Raw genomic sequence first — 18,021 nt, 5'->3', positions numbered from 1 at the left:
TGTTCGCACGGGCTGGTTCTGTCGGTACTAGTGCTAACTAATATCACCTTCTTTAAGGTAACTCCTAATAGGCAGTAACCTTTTTTTCTCATTCCTTGAACACAACACTGTCGCTGTCCCCGGGTGACCTTGCGTAGATTAAAAGCATCAAATTCTCCCCCTGGGCTCTGCCTGTCGGACACGGCTGTGCTGCTGCGGTACTGGTTGGCTGACAGGTATCATATATCTCAGGGCTCTTCCCCTCTCTGTCTGTAGTAACAAATGGGAATATTGCTGCATGAGGGAAGCGCCTGGCTGAGTTGGCAAGGGTTGGCTGGCTGTCAAGTTGAGCTGCTGCTGAAATGGCCTCACTGACTGACAACACCTCTTACTGTCTGTCTGACCCTGGCAGCCTCAGGTGATGGGTGACAGGGGTCTTAGGCTGTGCTGACAGACTTAAACAGGGCTGACTGGAGAATGACACAAAAAGGGGTTCTGACTGTCACTGGGGTATGGCTGGCTGTGCTGAGGCACTGTCACTGAGGTATGGCTGGCTGTGCTGAGGCACTGTCACAGACACAATGTGAAGGAGCAAGGTTACTCACTGTTCCACGCAGCTGCACTCCACCCTCTCACTGTCGGGCAGCCTCTTCAGTGCTTCCCAGCTGTGATGACAGAGACTCCATGCTGCTTCACTTGCGGCTCGCACGCTGATATGATTCCTGTCAGCACTTCTCTCTCAGCAGCTGTGACGCTTCCTTCCCTAGCGTCTCACTCAGTTGTCGGGCGCAGACGGCTCCACTTGCGACCGCTCTCCTTTCGCCGCTGGTCACCCCATTTAGGGCTCTCTGGACGTCAACTCTTCACACTGCAGCCTCACATACTCTCCTCAGAGCAGTAACCCTGCCTCCTCAGCTTCCCGCTCTGTAAAGGTCATGGGGTCAGCCAATCGCAGGGTACTTTTCTCCCAGCTCTCTGGCTGTGACAGTTGGGCTCCTCTGGTTCTAGACTTGACTCCCCTGGGTCCTAGTGCCCCCCATGTCAGCTCCTGCTGACATCACTAAAAGTTAGGGGATAGTTAACCTATGCAGTGCTGCGTTGCTAGGCATGGGCCTGTACTGTAGTGGGAACACCACAGGATAGTGCCACAGGATTATCACCCTATTTTGCCCACTTCCCTAGATAGCGGGCAGGATGTGGGAGATCTGGCCACTCCTCCAGGTCATTTAGCCCCACCCAATTCTCAAGATTGGGCGGGATTATCTCCCTGTCTTGCCCATTTCTGTAGGTAGCGGGCAGGAGGTGGGAGAACAGAGTAGGTAAGTATTTAGCACCATAATAATGTGATTTGCACGTTCCATTTGCATCTCCAGGTAAAAAAAAAAAAACATTAGACAGCTTTGTCTTTACTGTTGCTATGTAATCTATCATTTGCTATGTGGTTCGTTGTAACTTTATTATGCCAATCTGCATAATTCAAATGTGCATTCTAATTTATAAAGTGAAACAACTTTTCTTTTCTCGTTTTACAGGTGTGTGCTTCAGAATGGTAAGTTTTACATATATTTCTGACACATACATCTAATGCTTCTGTCAGTCAAAATGAAGGTGAGACAATGTATGTCATTTACAACAGGGTCACATCAAGCGGTGTATTGGGGAAAGGGAAAATGTTAGTTTTCCATGATAGACATATTGGAGTGGCCTTTCCCAATGCATCATTTTCTAGTCACAAACGTGGCCCAGATTCTGCACAAAAGACACATACACATTGGGGAGTTGCATAAAAGCTTCTAAAGTGGGCTGCAAAAAAGTTGCCCATAGCAACCTGCCAGCTTCTAGCTATCATGTTATAGAATGCAGTGCCGTAACTAGGCATTTTAGCGCTGTGTGCAAGAAATGGCATTGGCGCCCCCCACCCCCCTTATGCAAGACAGGGGCAGTGCGCGCCTTAGGCGCGCGCAAAATATATGGGGGCGTGCCTTCATGGGGAAGGGCGTGGCCACAAAATAATACCAATTCATACTACAGTGCACAGTAGCGCCACTACACCAGGTAGAGACCCTTTTACACATTACGGCAGACAGTGTCCCCTTTTTACACATTACGGCAGACAGCGTCCCCCTTTTTACACATTATGGCAGACAGCGTCCCCTCTTTACACATTACAGCAGACAACGTCCCCCTTTTTACACATTATGGCAGACAGCGTCCTCTTTTTACACATTACGGCAGACAGTCCCTCTTTTTACACATTACGGCAGACAGTCCCTCTTTTTACACATTGCGTCCTACAGCACATGAGCTGCTTCCTTCTGGGACCTATTCACCTGCGATACATATTACATGCCCACAGCTACCTGTATAATGACACAGCCCAGACGGGGCTGCCCTCACTGCCACAGCACCATGCACAGCAGCACACCAGCACACCTTATATATTACACCAGCACACCTTATATATTACATGCCCACAGCACACCTTATATATTACATCAGCACACCTTATATATTACATGCCCACAGCTACCTGTATGCTGCCCTCACTGCCACAGCACACCAGGCAGGGACACGTTCGAGCCGCTGGATGTGCAAGTGGTGAGAAGTTGCCGCCCGTGCAGAGAGCATCCCGCCGCCGATGCCTGCTCACCTTTTGCTGCCTCCGTGTCATATTCGGTGGGTTCTTCCGCTCCCTCTCCTCCCGCTGCGCCCGTTCCTGATCCTCTCTCCCCTCACTGCTGACAGACGGGCTGGGGCTGGCGGGTCTCGCTAGGATGGAGCGGTGGAGCGGACAGCAGTGTCTCTGGGATCCCGAGCAGGTGCATGTACAGGGCGGTTAGAAGAGGAGACCCCGCCTCCAGATACGACTAGCACATCCCGCCGCTCCTCTTCCAGTAACTTCCAGTTCTCCATGTATTGTCCTACCTCATGCTCACTGCTCCTTCAGGCGAGCTCTGCATTTCTTGTATGGCCAGACTATGGAGGGTATTCAATTAGCTCTGACAATTTTGGAGCTATCAAATTCACCCCCCTGCGTATTCAATTGCGGGCCATTTTTTGCCTGTTTTTAAGGCATTTTCGACAATGCCTTTTAGCTTCTTCTTTTTTTACGAAAAGGCATTGTCGAAAAAGACCTCAAAATCAGCAAAAACAGCCTGCATTTTTGCCATGCAGGTGCAAAAACACATGGATTCACCGATCCACATGTTTTTCGTTCCTGACGATTTTTTTCACCTAGACGAGAACACGTTCCCACTATTGAATAAGGTGACTCACCATTCCCCTTAAAAAATAGTGAAAAGCGCAATTTTCACTAGGCGAAAAAATTGCCCTAATTGAATTGCTCTATGTAGGTTAAAGGTCGATTAGCCATACCTCCCAACTGTCCTGATTTTGTCGGTACAGCCCCATTTTTTTGGGACTGTTCTGCTGTCCCACCTGTGGTTTTGCAGTGTCCCTCGGTGTGTGTGGGGGGTCAGTTAGGAGACCTCTCTCACTCGCTGCATTGGTTAGCAGAGCAGCAGACTATTCACGAGAGAGTGTGACAGGGTGCATGCCAGCAGCTCACAGAGTGCTGGGCATGCCCCCACAGTAGTGAAAATGGGGGCGTGGCCTCGTGGGAAGTGCCACGATGGTAGGTCATGCCCCCTAGCCACAAGGCCACACCCTTCCCTCCTCCTAGCCTGCAAAAGTCGAGAGGTATGGATTAGCGTCCCTTTCATAGTGACACAGGGGGAAATGGATCAAATTTTCTAAAATTAGACAAGTGGAGACGATACCTAAAGCAATCAAAACCAATAAGATTCTATCTATCATTTGTACTTGACAAATGCTAGCTAGAAGCTCATTGGTTGATATAAGTGACTTCTCCACTCTTCAGAAAAATTAATACATTTCCCCCATAGTTTTATTTTACATCACATTGGGCACCTGAACATCTTTTGATAAAAGTTCTCAATTTTAATGAACTCTTCCAGCATACAATTCTTAGTTTTAAGAAAATACTTACAAGTGTCACACAAGAGCTGAATTTGATTCTAATTACTAAAAGGAATTTAATTTAAACATTTTCAATGTACTGTAAATATATATATATATATATATATATATATATATATATATATATATATAGGTAAAAAGCTGTATAGCAAACAGCGGCACTCAGAGACTGACAAAGCCAAATGAAAATAAAGTGCTGGTGCTTTTATTCCATAATACAGGCTGAACACCCAGCCTGTATTATGGAATAAAAGCACCAGCACTTTATTTTCATTTGGCTTTGTCAGTCTCTGAGTGCCGCTGTTTGCTATACAGCTTTTTACCTGCATTCATCACTCCAGAAGGCACCTGAGCAGTTTGTTCTACATTGAGGAGAGTGCCGATCCGTTACCAACTGCTATATATATATATATATATATATATATATATAGCCCTATATATATATATATATATATATATATATATATACACACACACACACACACACACACACACACACACACACACACACACACACACACACACACACACACACACACACGGGTTGGGTATCCCTTATCCAAAATGCTTGGGACCAGAAGTATGTTGGATATCGGATTATTCTGTATTTTGGAATAATTGCATACCATAATGAGATATCATGGTGATGGGACCTAACTCTAAGCACAGAATGCATTTATGTTACATATACACCTTATACACACAGCCTGAAGGTCATTTTAGCCAATATTTTTAATAACTTTGTGCATTAAACAAAGTGTGTCTACATTCACACAATTCATTTATGTTTCATATACACCTTATACACACAGCCTGAAGGTCATTTAATACAATATTTTTAATAACTTTGTGTATTAAACAAGGTTTGTGTACATTGAGCCATCAGAAAACAAAGGTTTCACTATCTCGCTCTCACTCAAAAAATTCTGTATTTTGGACTATTCGGTATTTCGGAATATTTGGATATGGGATACTCACCCTGTATATATATTTTACTATCTATATTTATTCAAATTTAATTTTGAACAATAGAACAAGATCTAATAAAATAAGTATTACCACTAGTGAACACAATGCTAGTTTGTCCAGTGCTGGTATTATTTTATGGTATATTTACCCTTTGTCCCTCTGCTGCAGTACACTGAAGATGAGGCCAGGAGAATTGGCGTAGTCGGCTGGGTGAAGAACACGAGACAAGGCACTGTGGTGGGGCAAGTCCAGGGTCCTGAAGAAAAGGTCAATTCCATGTAAGTGCGATACGTTATTCAATATCTTGATTATTAAACCACTTAAAATATCATTAACATTTGTGTACAATAAAATAAAAAGCATTTGTTAAGAAAATACCATCATTACATTATCATTCTGCTCCTCACATTTTGTTTTGTTTTGTAATAGAGTCATTATTTATTAAGATTATCAAACATATAAGAAAAAGTAAAACACAAAGTCTCGGTGTAACAGCTCATCTGTCACGAAAATATCTTTGCATATTACATAGATAAGGGCATGTCAGGGATAATAGTGTAAAATACAGACAATTTTCTGTTCTTATGGCAACCAATCAGCTGCTCTGTATAATTTTATAGTGCGCAAATAATAAATGTTACTTCAATGCTGATTGGTTGCCATGGGCAATTCCCACTGGCTAATTTTTCCACATTTTTCACTGCTTCATGAATAGATTCCTAAGCCTTGGAGAGTGATAGGGTGGACAGAGATAAAATACCAACCAGTCAGATCCTAACTGCCATGTTACAGCCTGTGTTTGTAATATGACAGCTAGGCAGTGGCAAACGCAGGATTTTCACGGGGGGGGTTTCCGTACATGAATGTCAGAGAAGGGCCAGCCATACACACACGCACATTAGCATACTTACACACACACACACACACACACACACACACACACACACACACACACACACACATACATACATACATACATATATACACACACACAATATTAATGCACACAGCATATATACATAGTATACATGCAAACACACACACACACACACACACACACACACACACTATACATCCTGTAGAAACAGTATACATACATAAATGCATACACATCATACATACACACACACATCATACATACACACACACACACACACAGTATAGATGCACACACACACGCACACACACACATGCATACACACAATACACCCAGCAAGTATAATAGCCTACTGGCACCCCACCAATCTGTGGTGTGGCAGGGGGCCCTTTTGGAAAGGGGGGCCCGGGGTACGTATCCCCGGGACCCCCCCCCCCCCCCTCTTAATCCGGCTCTGCCTACCTGGCTGCTGCAGAATCACTGAGGGGCTGAGTTCTGGAAAGTGGAGACAGCGGCCCACAGCCACTGCCTGCTTTCACCCAGCTCTGACTGAAGGACCCACGTCGTACTGCCTGAGAGGAGCTGCATGTCGTGCAGTTTAAGGATTCGGACGGAGGGAGAAGCTGCAACCACGTTACAGGTGCAGTTCCTCCATATAAACATTAAAAAAATGTTTTTAGCAGCGCCGATGTTACAGCGTCCGGGGGGGTTCTAGGTACTCGGAAACCCCCCCTGCGTGCGTGTATGCTAGGAGCTGTTTTGTTTTTAATATTATATTAATATTTGATATTTAAGAAAGCGCAAAACAACAATTTGTGACAATGCCTATTTTCTCACATATGCCACTGCTTTTATTGGGATTGGGGGGGAGTGTGCATGGAACAGCAGGCCAACATTGGGGTGGGCAGCACAGACGGTGTAATGGTTAGCATTACTGCCTCAGAGCACTGAGGTCATGGGTTCAATTCCCACCATGGCCCTAGCTGTGTGGAGTTTGTATATTCTCCCTGTACTTGCGTGGGTTTCCTCCCACAATCCAAAAATATACTGGTAGGTTATTTGGATCCCAACAAAAAACTAACCCTAACATGAATGTGTGTGTGTACATGTGGTAGGGAATATAGATTGTAAGCTCCACTGATGTGAATGGCCAAATATTCTCTGTAAAGCGCTGCGGAATATGTGTGCGCTATATAAATAACTGGTAATAATAAATAAATAAATAATCTACCACCTGCTTAGAAATGAGTTACAGTACATGATTTTTTACATCTAGAGGAGTTTTTTTTAATTTGTTTATTTTTGATAAAGGTCATTTTATAACTTTTAAAATATGTATTGTGTAAGGACAATATTGCATAGTTATAGCTCACCAACCCGCTGAATGTAAGCTTTGTTGAAAACAATGGAGGAGCTTGGAGTTAGTAATCAATAGCTGATATAGGCCCTCATCCGAGTTGATCGCTAGCTGCTTTCGGTCGCAGCGCAGCGATCAGGCTAAAATTCAGCATTTATGCGCATGCGTATGGGGGGCAGTACGCACGCGTGAAGTACTTTCACACAAAACTATGCAGTTTTACACAAGGTCTAGCGGCGCTTTTCAGTCGCACTGCTGATCAGTGAGTGATTGACAGAAAAGGGGTGTTTCTGGGAGGTAACTGACCATTTTCCGGGAGTGTGCTAAAAAACACAGGCGTGTCAGATTAAAACGCAGGCGTGCCTGGGGAAATGGGGGAGTGGCTGGCCGAACGCAGGGCGTGTTTGTGATGTCAAAGCAGGAACTAAACAGTCTGCAGTGATCGCAAGGTAGGAGTAGGTCTGGAGCTGCTCAGAAACTGTTCTAAAATATTTACGAGCAGTTCTGCTAATCTTTCGGTTGCACTTCTGCTAAGCTAAGATACACTCCCAGAGGGCGGCGGCCTAGTGTTTGCATTACTGCTAAAAGCAGCTAGCGAGCGAACAACTCGGAATGAGGGCCATAGAAAGCAAGTTACCATAACTATGTGTCAATCACTGCAGCCTCCAAAAAGAAAGGTGAGTCCCTCCAGTATCTCTGGTTTGATGGAAAACAGGTCTTTAATACCCCTTTCACATAGCTGATCCCGGGAACCATGCCCTGGCATTTCAACCCTGCTATGTACCATGGTTGTTCCCGGGACCTTCCCGGGATCCTGGACAGTGTGAATGGTGCAGGGACATGTCCTTCCTTCCCGTGTTGCCTCTGCTACTGCTGATTGGCTATGCAGGGCAGCTTCCTGGTGTTTTGATTTTTCAGCAGGCACCAGCAGACGTGTGTATGTGCTGCCCTGTCTGTAGCAGCCCTCCCTGGCATGTGTGTGGCTGTGGTTGGCTGGCAGGCTGGTGGTGGATGTTGTTGGGATGGATCAGCAGGGGGCGTAGCAGAAATGCAATCTCTATAACAAATGGAGTGCGTCAGTATTGTTGCGCTGCCAGTCAGACACATGCTCCCAGCTGCATTCCTCTTGCCTTTGCAGAAGAAGTGTGATGTGACTGGGATAACATTACTGATCGGTCAGCTAAGAGGAGGGGGGCACAGTATGTGCACAATTAACCTGCCCTCCCTTCCTCTCTCCCTCCCTCTCTCTAATGACCTCATCTTTGTGGGCCTAAAAAAGACTATTTCTAATGATATTCTCATAAAATGCAGGGCCATCCCGGATTCAGTATGAAAGGTGCCGACCCGGGACGTCCCGGCTCCAAATGCTTGTGTAAGCGGGGCCCAACCCGGGAATGTCCCTGCATGATCCCAGGACCGAATTCCCGGGTACGTCCCTGCATTTTTCGTATGAAAGAGGTATAAGTAAGTTCCAAACTCCAGCACTAGTGCAGGTCATATAAAGTTCGGGGTCTGTATACTGCAGGTATAATGCTGCACAGTCAATGCAGATGAAGGATGCCTCCTCTGCTAACGCGTTTCGGCAGAGCAACACTTTTCTCATGAGCGGGTTCTGATATAGCTATTGCTCCCTAGAAAAGTTTTAAAAAATGTATCTGAGCTGCTGCCACCTACCTCTGTTTCTAATAGGAAGTCCCCATACCAGGGGCATATTTGTTTGTTCACTGTTAATTTGTTGTAGGACGCATCCTGTATCCTGCCCACTTTTCCAGTGAAGTAGGTGGTCTGAAGGCTAGATGACGGGACATGTGGTGAATTGTGTCATTGTAAACCCCCCCATCACGCCGGCAGGGGAGGTTTAAGTGTTATTTGTATTTTGGTGGAGGCGTGATTTGATGCAAATAGCATTTGCATAGCCCCACCCCCTGCAGTGTTAGACGCTTCACCATAGTGCCACCTCCCTGCTGCTTGTGAATCAGGGTTAGGTCACACCCACTCGTATTTCCTCTCCAGGACAGTTTGTCCTTCACAGCAATCAGGAGTGTGCCTATAATTAGCCATCTCTCTCAGGCAGCAAGATGTTAGGGGGAGCAGAAAAGCTAAACACATTTTAATTTAAGAAATACTTAAGGCAAAAGTCTAAATTATATATAATAAAAGTCTAAGACTACTCCTCTCCTCTGTTATGTACACCACTGGCCACTAGGGGCCGCCCCATTGATCAAATGACTTCTTTGTGAATTGAAAATGATACTGCAGGGAGATGTTAAAGCTTCCTAACCTACTGCTGATAATCTTAATAATACTGCCATCCCGGGACTCGGCAACAAGTAGCGGCAGTAACCAGGAAACAGATGCAGGAACCAACAGACAGTTCCGCAGCGCTCAGAATGGAGGCACCGTGGAAACCTGTGGCCACTTACTGGTGGGAAGAAAAGGTGAATCAGTCCAGCAGGAAGGGGTGAGACCCTGTGTGGGGTGAGCAGTGCATTGACCGGGAGGAGGAGAGGTGCTGGGGCTGCCGATGATGAGGTGGCAGATAACGGTCTCAGCTGCTTTATATATACTGCTCGCCGGCGCAGAGCCCGAGTCCTATGTTCGCCCCTCCCACACCCTGCACAGGCCATGCCCAGACCCCTCCAGCCAGCTGCTGGTGGCTACGGGTGTCCACTACCCCCAGACTGGCAGGGAGCTTACACGTGCCAGTACTGGTGTATATAGTGCAGCATCACTATAGCCTACCCATTACAGATATACAGCATCCATATATACAAAAGGCTAACGCTACACATAAACACAACACATACTCACACTCACACACCCTCAGCAGGACAGAGTCCCGGCTCCCAGCAACATGGCAGCTCCTGTGTGAGTAACGACCCCCCCCCCTACCCCCATAATTCGACCTTGACATCAGTCATTTTGATGGGCTTTTAACTATTTAGTAATAATTATCTTGATGGTTAATATAAAAATGCTTAAAAATGTATTCATTATTTTGTTCATAAAACACTTTTAACTCCTATACAAATGCTCATGGTATTTGGCACAAGGGGTGAGAATGGCGCAGTTGCACAAGCCGCCTCAGGCTTTGAAGAATCACATCTGATTAGTGTCAAAGAATTTCCAGCCACCCACAGATAATTTGTTTATTTATGTAAATGTAAAATTACAAGTACTAGACGAAGGGTAAGCGGTACAGTTTTATGTCTGATTTTCAGAAGAGCGGAATATTTGTTACTACATTACAAACAAACTGCAGCCAAGTTTCAATTCCTGATGTTAGATTTTTCACAATGTATGATATATCCACTTTAAATGAAATAAATGATCAAAATCATTTTAGAGTACTGCAGTTAGTATTACTTAATGAACATCATATTGGGGCAGATGTATTAACCTGGAGAAGGCATATGGAAGTGATAAACCAGTGATATGTGGAAGGTGATGAACACATAAGTCAGTCAGTTCCTAACTGTCAATTTGCATATTGGAGCTGATTGGCTGGTGCGTTTATCACCTTGCGTTTATCACTGCTTTAAGGGCCCCATACACTAGAGCGATAATGCCTGATTTCATCCGATTTCGGGCATTCGGCCCGATATATGCGCGTTCCCGTGAGCATCAGATCGGATCCTCCAGATTGAATGTGCTGCACATTCAATCAGGTCTGACCTGGGGGCACGGCTGGGATCGCCCAAGATACATCGTATGCAAAAGGGCAACATACGATGTATCTTGGGCGACCCTGCCCTCCGGGAGGCTGCCGGGGCGATCGCCTGCGACATGTGGTTGCATAAGTGTATGGGGCCCTTTATGTTAATACATCTGCCCCATTCTGTGGAACCTAAGTTGCTCAAATATCATAAAGATAACAGATACTGGTGACACATTTCCTGAAGCTGTGAGTCACCGAGTGCAACGGCTCTCAGCTCTAAAGGACTGACGGGTAGACTTAAGGTGGGTACAACCTGGAAAGATATATCTGCAGATATATCTATGGACGGATCGGGCAGTGTGCTGTGCATACTCACTGCCCAATCCGTCTGGGACAGACGTCATGAACTGGGCGGGCGTATACACACGTCCGCCCAGTTCAGCTGTCAATCACCGCTGGCCGCCGCAGCATGTGTACGGGCGGTCGGCCGACCGCCGTACACACACAGCGACGCGCCAATATATCGGTAGATATATTGGCCGTCGGCTGTGCTGCGGGGCCGATGCGATACGTCTGTGAATGACGGAGTTCACAGACGTATCGGCCGTACACACTGGCCGACGGACCTGCGATTTATAGGCCGTTCAAGAGAACGGCCGATATATCGGCCAGTGTGTACGGGCCTTTACAAAACAGGGCGTATTCACAGAATGTAGGGCTTTCGCCTACTAATCAGAGCCCCCTTTGTTGAAGGTATCACAAGGGTTAGTCTTCTCCAGGGAATTCCACAATGCCTTTCCATGGAGAAGCCTATTTGTTAAGAACAACTACATTATAAGTATTGCAGCGGTTCTTCAATATCTACATTGTCCCAAAATGTCAGCGGTGCCCATAGAAAAATGTTTCCTTCATCACATGAATATTTTTAAAATAACTGTGTTATGGTTTTTTTTAACTCTTTAACTGGAAACGTGAGTTGGGCTTTCTGTTCCAGTTCGAACTTGGGAGCTGGTAAACTGGTTCACGCAATTGTGGATAGGCAATAACTGGTCTTGTATTACTTCACTGCCTCGGGGACATTTCTTGATGAATAGGCAAAAGGAAGATACTTTATTGCTGTGAAAAGCAACTGTAGGAAATCTTTTAGATCCTTGTGCAGGTAGGGGAAGGTTCTAATACATCCTTTAAAAATCTATTCCCAAAGTGTTTCCAGTGAAATGACTGTGAATACTAAACTAACTTTTTATTTTCATTTAAAAATTGGTGCACTACAGGATTGCATAACTGAAATAATATTAGCTTTACAGATGACTTATTAATGTACTTCTGATTTCAGCAGCTGGTGTAAGACCTAGTGGTAGAACATTCCTAATTGCTGTAACTCTGAGATTGTAGATCAACCAGAAAGTTTCGCCCCACACTTCTTCAAATAAAAACATTCCAGAACAGTGAAAGCATTTCGTGAAACTGATTAGTGTAGCGCAACATTAACAGCAATGCAATCATTTGTTTAATACAGATGAAGAAATGACTGGATATAAAATATTCTTTAAGATTTCACCAAAATCATTTTCCATATAGTATAATTTTTTTCATATGAATTCACTGAAATCATTTAGTATAATATATGTGACGGACTGACTGACTTTTAGCTTGACAGCTTATGTTTGCTTTTATTACCATCAATAACCTTCCATTACTGACTACACCTACCAGACACTCAACGACTATGGACGACAATAGGGCCCTCTTTGCAGGAGAATACATGCTCATTCGTGCCAACTCTCCGGAACGTGCGGGAGAGTTCTGAATTCCAAGGGGCTCTCCCGGACTCCCAAAACTGTGGGCCATTGTGTCACACTCCGCCCACTTCCCGAGTGAAGTTGGCAGACCAGGGGTTAATGACGTGGTTTGCACTGAATCATGTCATCATGTCACCACACCCCACTGTAAAAAGCAACGAATCGCAGTTTTGAGTAGAAGGGGGTAAAGCCATGAAGTTATCACAGTGTCACGCCCACCCGGCTCCTTGAAAATCGCTGTTATAAGATTGGCAAATATGTACTTGCTGCTCATTTGCTTGCAACTGGAACTGTTTCTTCTGGGTGTTGTGTTCAGCACCCAGGGCTGGTGACTTGTGGTTGGTGACTCCTGACTTCCAATAAACAATAACAATTTAGTGTCCTATTATCCTATTGTCATGTGGGGGAAGGTGAGTCTAGACACCTGTTAATAATCTGTAAATTTAGATAACTTCCTCAAAGACTGACCACATCTATCAGGAGGTCCATAGAGAGCTCAGTTTGTCTCTATGATAAGTAGGGAGGGAGATGTTGCAGTACCAAACCTAGGACCAGCTGGTGGGAGACACGTGGTCTGTCTCTGGAAGTTCAATTGTTCAATACAATTCATATAGGCATATATAAATAAGTTAAAAAGCGATTGCATGCATATTCAAAATAATAGTTCAAAACAAATTAAATTCATACAAAAAGCCCCTTTCTCCCCTCTAATCACTGATAACTGGTCAGATGAATTTTGGTTGGCAGCATATAGTCATTGGGCCTGTTCCTATAGCGACCTTCCATAAATCAAGGGATTGTGTAGTTGCTTAGAAAAATATGCAGTGTGTCCAGCTGTAATATATTTACCACAATGGTATGCATCCCGGGGGTCCTCTAATAGCGGAGATATATCATGCCAAAATCTTGGATCTCTCAGGGTTGGTATGGAGACAAGCTGGAACGTCCGTGATATTGCTAGCACAGTCCAATGTTCCAAGGTCCTTGCGTAGGATATTAATCTAGAGGTCTGGTTCAGGCTATTAATGATCAGCTGCAAGTCCCAGTATATAGAAGGATTTGAGGGGTTCAATACACCTGATGTGTTTAGGGTATATATGTCAACTCAATGACCCTTACTAACCACCTTTGAAAAAGCTGTAGAGCGCACAGTGAAACGCGTCGGGTTATTGAACTGCTCATTGGGAGCTATTCAGTTGGTTTTCCAATGGATGCGAGTTCCGCATGCTTCCATTATTTCTGATCACACCCTCCTGGGGAGGCGAGCAGAAATCTGCCCAAGGTCAGGCGTTTGGGAACCAAAACTTTGCATAGATTTATCTGCTTTAAGTGGGTAAGCCGATGCGATAAGCAATGGGTACCTGAGGCCCTTTGAGTCATTATTAATTAACTGACTGTTGTGTTGACCTTTTCATTGGCAACCTATAGTCCGGATACCAAGTTGATGTATCCAGGTGCTGGGTATGTATCTTCCTTACATCTAAGCACGGTCCGAGTGACACCAATGACATCACTACACATGTGGTTAGGGAAGGCTGGCACGATTGCTGCTCCTTCCTAGCAGGAGCGAGATTTTGGAAGAAGTAAGAGTTAAAGATGTGAGGTTGGGCATTCCGAGCTTGTAGCGCAGTAAAAGAGCTCAGGGATGAGAAAATTATAATGCAACAGCCGGCTTCCCTTACTGGTAACCAAGAAGTGCTGAGAGACGTATTGCAGATGTTTTGTTTCATTTCCTAACATGCTTTGCTTTGTTTCACTGACATAACATACACCCATATTTTGACAACCTTATAGCTGCCCCCAGTGCATTTGCAGACTACACAGAGCCTATGCTTACTCCAGTAGGGCTCTTACACTGTAATTTCTTGCACATTTGTAACCTAACATCTGCACAGGATTGATGACTAAGGAAACACGTCAGTGATAGTCAGTGTGGGTTAAATGTCCAAATTACAATGGAGCCTTAGAGTTACAATTATACGGTTATGCTCGGAGGACTGCCGGCTATATCATCCAGTCTGATTATACCTGATTATACGTCTATTTTACACCGCTTTCTCACTTGCAGCAAACTTACGTCATTTGTCAACCTTACATTCGTCCACAGAACTGGTTAGAAATATCATTGTGTTCATGTAATTTATAGTTATTTGCGAGCATATACAGTAGTACAATATTTACTATTGTACAAAAATACAGTGACACAAGCAAGATGATAAGACAAAGCTGGATTTTAAAACAGAAAAGGATTTTACAGCTTATTATTATTTATTCCTACAGTTAGCAATGAAACATTTGTTTTGTTAACACATTTAGTTATGACACTATGAAATATATCCCTACAAGAGTTTACCAGTTTGATGTAGTACACTAGTCTCTTACCAGTTTGACGTAGTACACTAGTCTCTTACCAGTTTGACGTAGTACACTAGTCTCTTACCAGTTTGACGTAGTACACTAGTCTCTTACCAGTTTGATGTAGTACACTAGTCTCTTACCAGTTTGACGTAGTACACTAGTCTCTTAACCAGTTTGACGTAGTACACTAGTCTCTTACCAGTTTGACGTAGTACACTAGTCTCTTACCAGTTTGACGTAGTACACTAGTCTCTTACCAGTTTGACGTAGTACACTAGTCTCTTACCAGTTTGACAGGTCACCAGTCTGAATAGAATTCTATCCAGACTGGTGACCTGTGCACGTTTGATCTGGAGTCTGGTTCTGTACCACTGTAATCCTATCAATGATATATCAGTGCGAATTGATTATAGTATACCAGTGAACTATTTCTGTCCCTAGACTGGAAGTGTTATATTTATATAGGCCAATCCTTTGGGATGCCATCCCCAATTTTCGTCTAAAGAAAATCTTTAGTACGGAGCAACTGTGCCACTACTTTTTACGATATATGGTCTTCAAAGCCTGATTAAGGCAATAAGCGTGTCCATACAGAACACATGATATTTAACCGGTGTATTCCCCTGATGAAGTCTTTTTAGACGAAATGCGTAGGGTTCATCAATCAATACCTGCCATGTCCTGGTGTATGTGAATTCCACCCAGAGCTCACACCTTTTGCTAAAGGTGAGGGTGGAATCTATTCCACTGTTTGTACTCAGACATGTGTTTGGATTCATTGGTTTTATGATATTGTGTATGTCATTTTAATATTTCAAGAAGTAAAAGAAAATCTTGTACTACATAAGTCTGATTTTTTTCTTTTTTTTTGGATGATTTTTGTAGAGAGGGTATATTTTTAGGGAACCTCGTTCTGACCACCTGAACTCTAATAAACCTTGACACACTGAACTATATATATATATATATATATATATATATATATATATACTCCTCCAAATCGGTCGGCACTCAGATCCTAAATGGACAACTGCCCCCGGTGCCTGATTCCTTGCATTTGGAGAACTATATATATATATATATATATATATATATATATATAAATATTTGCTAGTGCATGCATGATAATGTACTAGAATAACAACAGCAATGCACTGTAGAAAATATACCATAGTCCTGTACAGTATTATTAACATATGTATAATCATACTTGCCAATATTGTGGCTGACCACTCCGGGAGGAGGCAGCCATCTCGGCAAGGTGGGGGGCGTGGTGCAGCACACTGGGGGCGTGGCCACGGGTGCTGCTACTAAGTAGAAGTGGGGGCATGTCCACAAATTCCAGTCATTGCGGACCCGAGATTACAGGCATTGTGAGGCAAGGGGGCAGTCCATGGGGACGCGGATCACGTCATCGCCCCTCCCCCTTCCCTTCGGTTGCGGGAGGATGTGAATGGTGGCAGAGGTTTGTGGGCAGGTGGCGGCGGGCCAGGAGACTTGCCCACTCTCTTGGGGGGGGGGGGGGGGGTGAGCACCACCCGATTTTTGAGAGCCTCCCGGCCATTCCGGGAGAGTAGGCAAGTATGTGTATAATGTATAATTCAAGAGCACAGTGACAGTGTGATCTCTTGAGAGGGAGGTGGGCTGCTCAGGCAGTTTGGCCAGTTCATTCCTGGGGGTAGTGTTAAAATACTTACCAGGATCTGTCTGGATTCTGAACGTCAGGATGCCGCTGTCAGGATTCCGGGGGGCATATGCTACTGGTGCCAGCCTGCATGCGTCTACTGATTTGTACATGTGTGGAGTTTGTATGTCCTCCCTGTGTTTGCGTGGGTTTCCTTCCATACTCCCAAAACATACAGATCAGTTTGTTATTAATCCTAATGTGTGTCCATGTGTTAGGGAATACAGATTGCAAGCTCTACTGGGGCAGGGATTGATGTGACCAGGGGCTGGCTGAGCAGGGGAACAGGGTGCCATCTGCCCCCGGGCCAGTGCAATTTAATTGTTCCAGGGCCACCTGTGAAAAGCTGGGTCGCTTGCTTGAGTCTTCCCCCCAGGCTGAAAATTGCCAGCCAGCCCCTGGATGTGACTGACTAAATATTCCCTGCAAAGAGCCGCATAGCACATGTGTGTTGTACAAATGACTTGAGCTTTATACCGTTGGGGAAAAACGAGGTAAAAAGGAGAGAACATACAAATTCCACACATATTGCCCTTGTTGGATACATACCCAGGTCCCCAACACTGCAAGGCAGCATGGTGCCACCATTGCACCACATTTACACATTGGATGTGCATTAATAGATCACAAAGAAAGCTATAGGACTATCCAACGTCTGTTCTCTTACATTTCCCATCTGCCAGCACAAGCAGCTGTAGATCTCATCAGAAACACAGATGTTTTTGCAGCTGAACAGATATCTTCCATGAGTAATGTGATAGGTTTGGTGATAGTCCAGTCTGGATAACAAAGCAAGCCTGAGGGCGAGGCTCTAAATCACAGCAGTACCGAAACATTCTGGGGAACAGAGCTGCGTTCACGATTTTAAAAACAAAACAAACAGAAATCATTCAAAAATTGTCGTTTTTCAACTTTGCCTATTTATTATGTGATGCTGGTGTTATCATAAATCCTGTGTCTCTTACTTACAGTACAAATAATAATGTGTATGAGTGACTGTGACCCCCTGGACATAATAGCAGACTCTGAGTCTCTGACCAGACGTGAGGCAGAACATCCGGATGCGAAGTGACATCTGGCTCCTTGGTGCCGTTGCCTAAAGTGATGGATTTGTGTAAACCGGCCACCGAGCACGTGACTCTTTCGTGACCTGGCTAAATTGCCAAATTAGTTTGTTGATTAAAATTTGAAGAATTCCATTTCAGTTTTTACTTTAAGGACTATTGACTTTGAGCCCCGATGGAGATAAATAAAATAAAATTCGTATAAATTATTACCTCTAAGTTAAAAAAAAAAACCTCAACAATTTTTGATAACGCTGAACAGCTGCCATAACTC

General features: G+C 44.4%; 1 protein-coding gene across 2 annotated transcripts in view; it reads left to right on the top strand.

The window, feature by feature from the left end:
* ACYP2 (acylphosphatase 2) overlaps positions 1–18,021 on the top strand; it is a 342,542-nt gene that overhangs the window by 25,915 nt on the left and 298,606 nt on the right. For both annotated transcript variants that reach the window (XM_063918648.1, XM_063918649.1), the window contains exons 2-3: positions 1,512–1,528; positions 5,116–5,225. In XM_063918648.1, the coding sequence (XP_063774718.1) occupies positions 1,512–1,528; positions 5,116–5,225 (127 nt within the window). The remainder of the gene's footprint in view (positions 1–1,511; positions 1,529–5,115; positions 5,226–18,021) is intronic.

This window comes from Pseudophryne corroboree, chromosome 4 (genome assembly GCF_028390025.1).
Source record: "Pseudophryne corroboree isolate aPseCor3 chromosome 4, aPseCor3.hap2, whole genome shotgun sequence".
In the NCBI taxonomy this organism is placed as follows: Eukaryota; Metazoa; Chordata; class Amphibia; order Anura; family Myobatrachidae; genus Pseudophryne; species Pseudophryne corroboree.
Note: the sequence above shows the minus strand (reverse complement) of the source record. Positions and strands in the feature narration are given on the sequence as shown.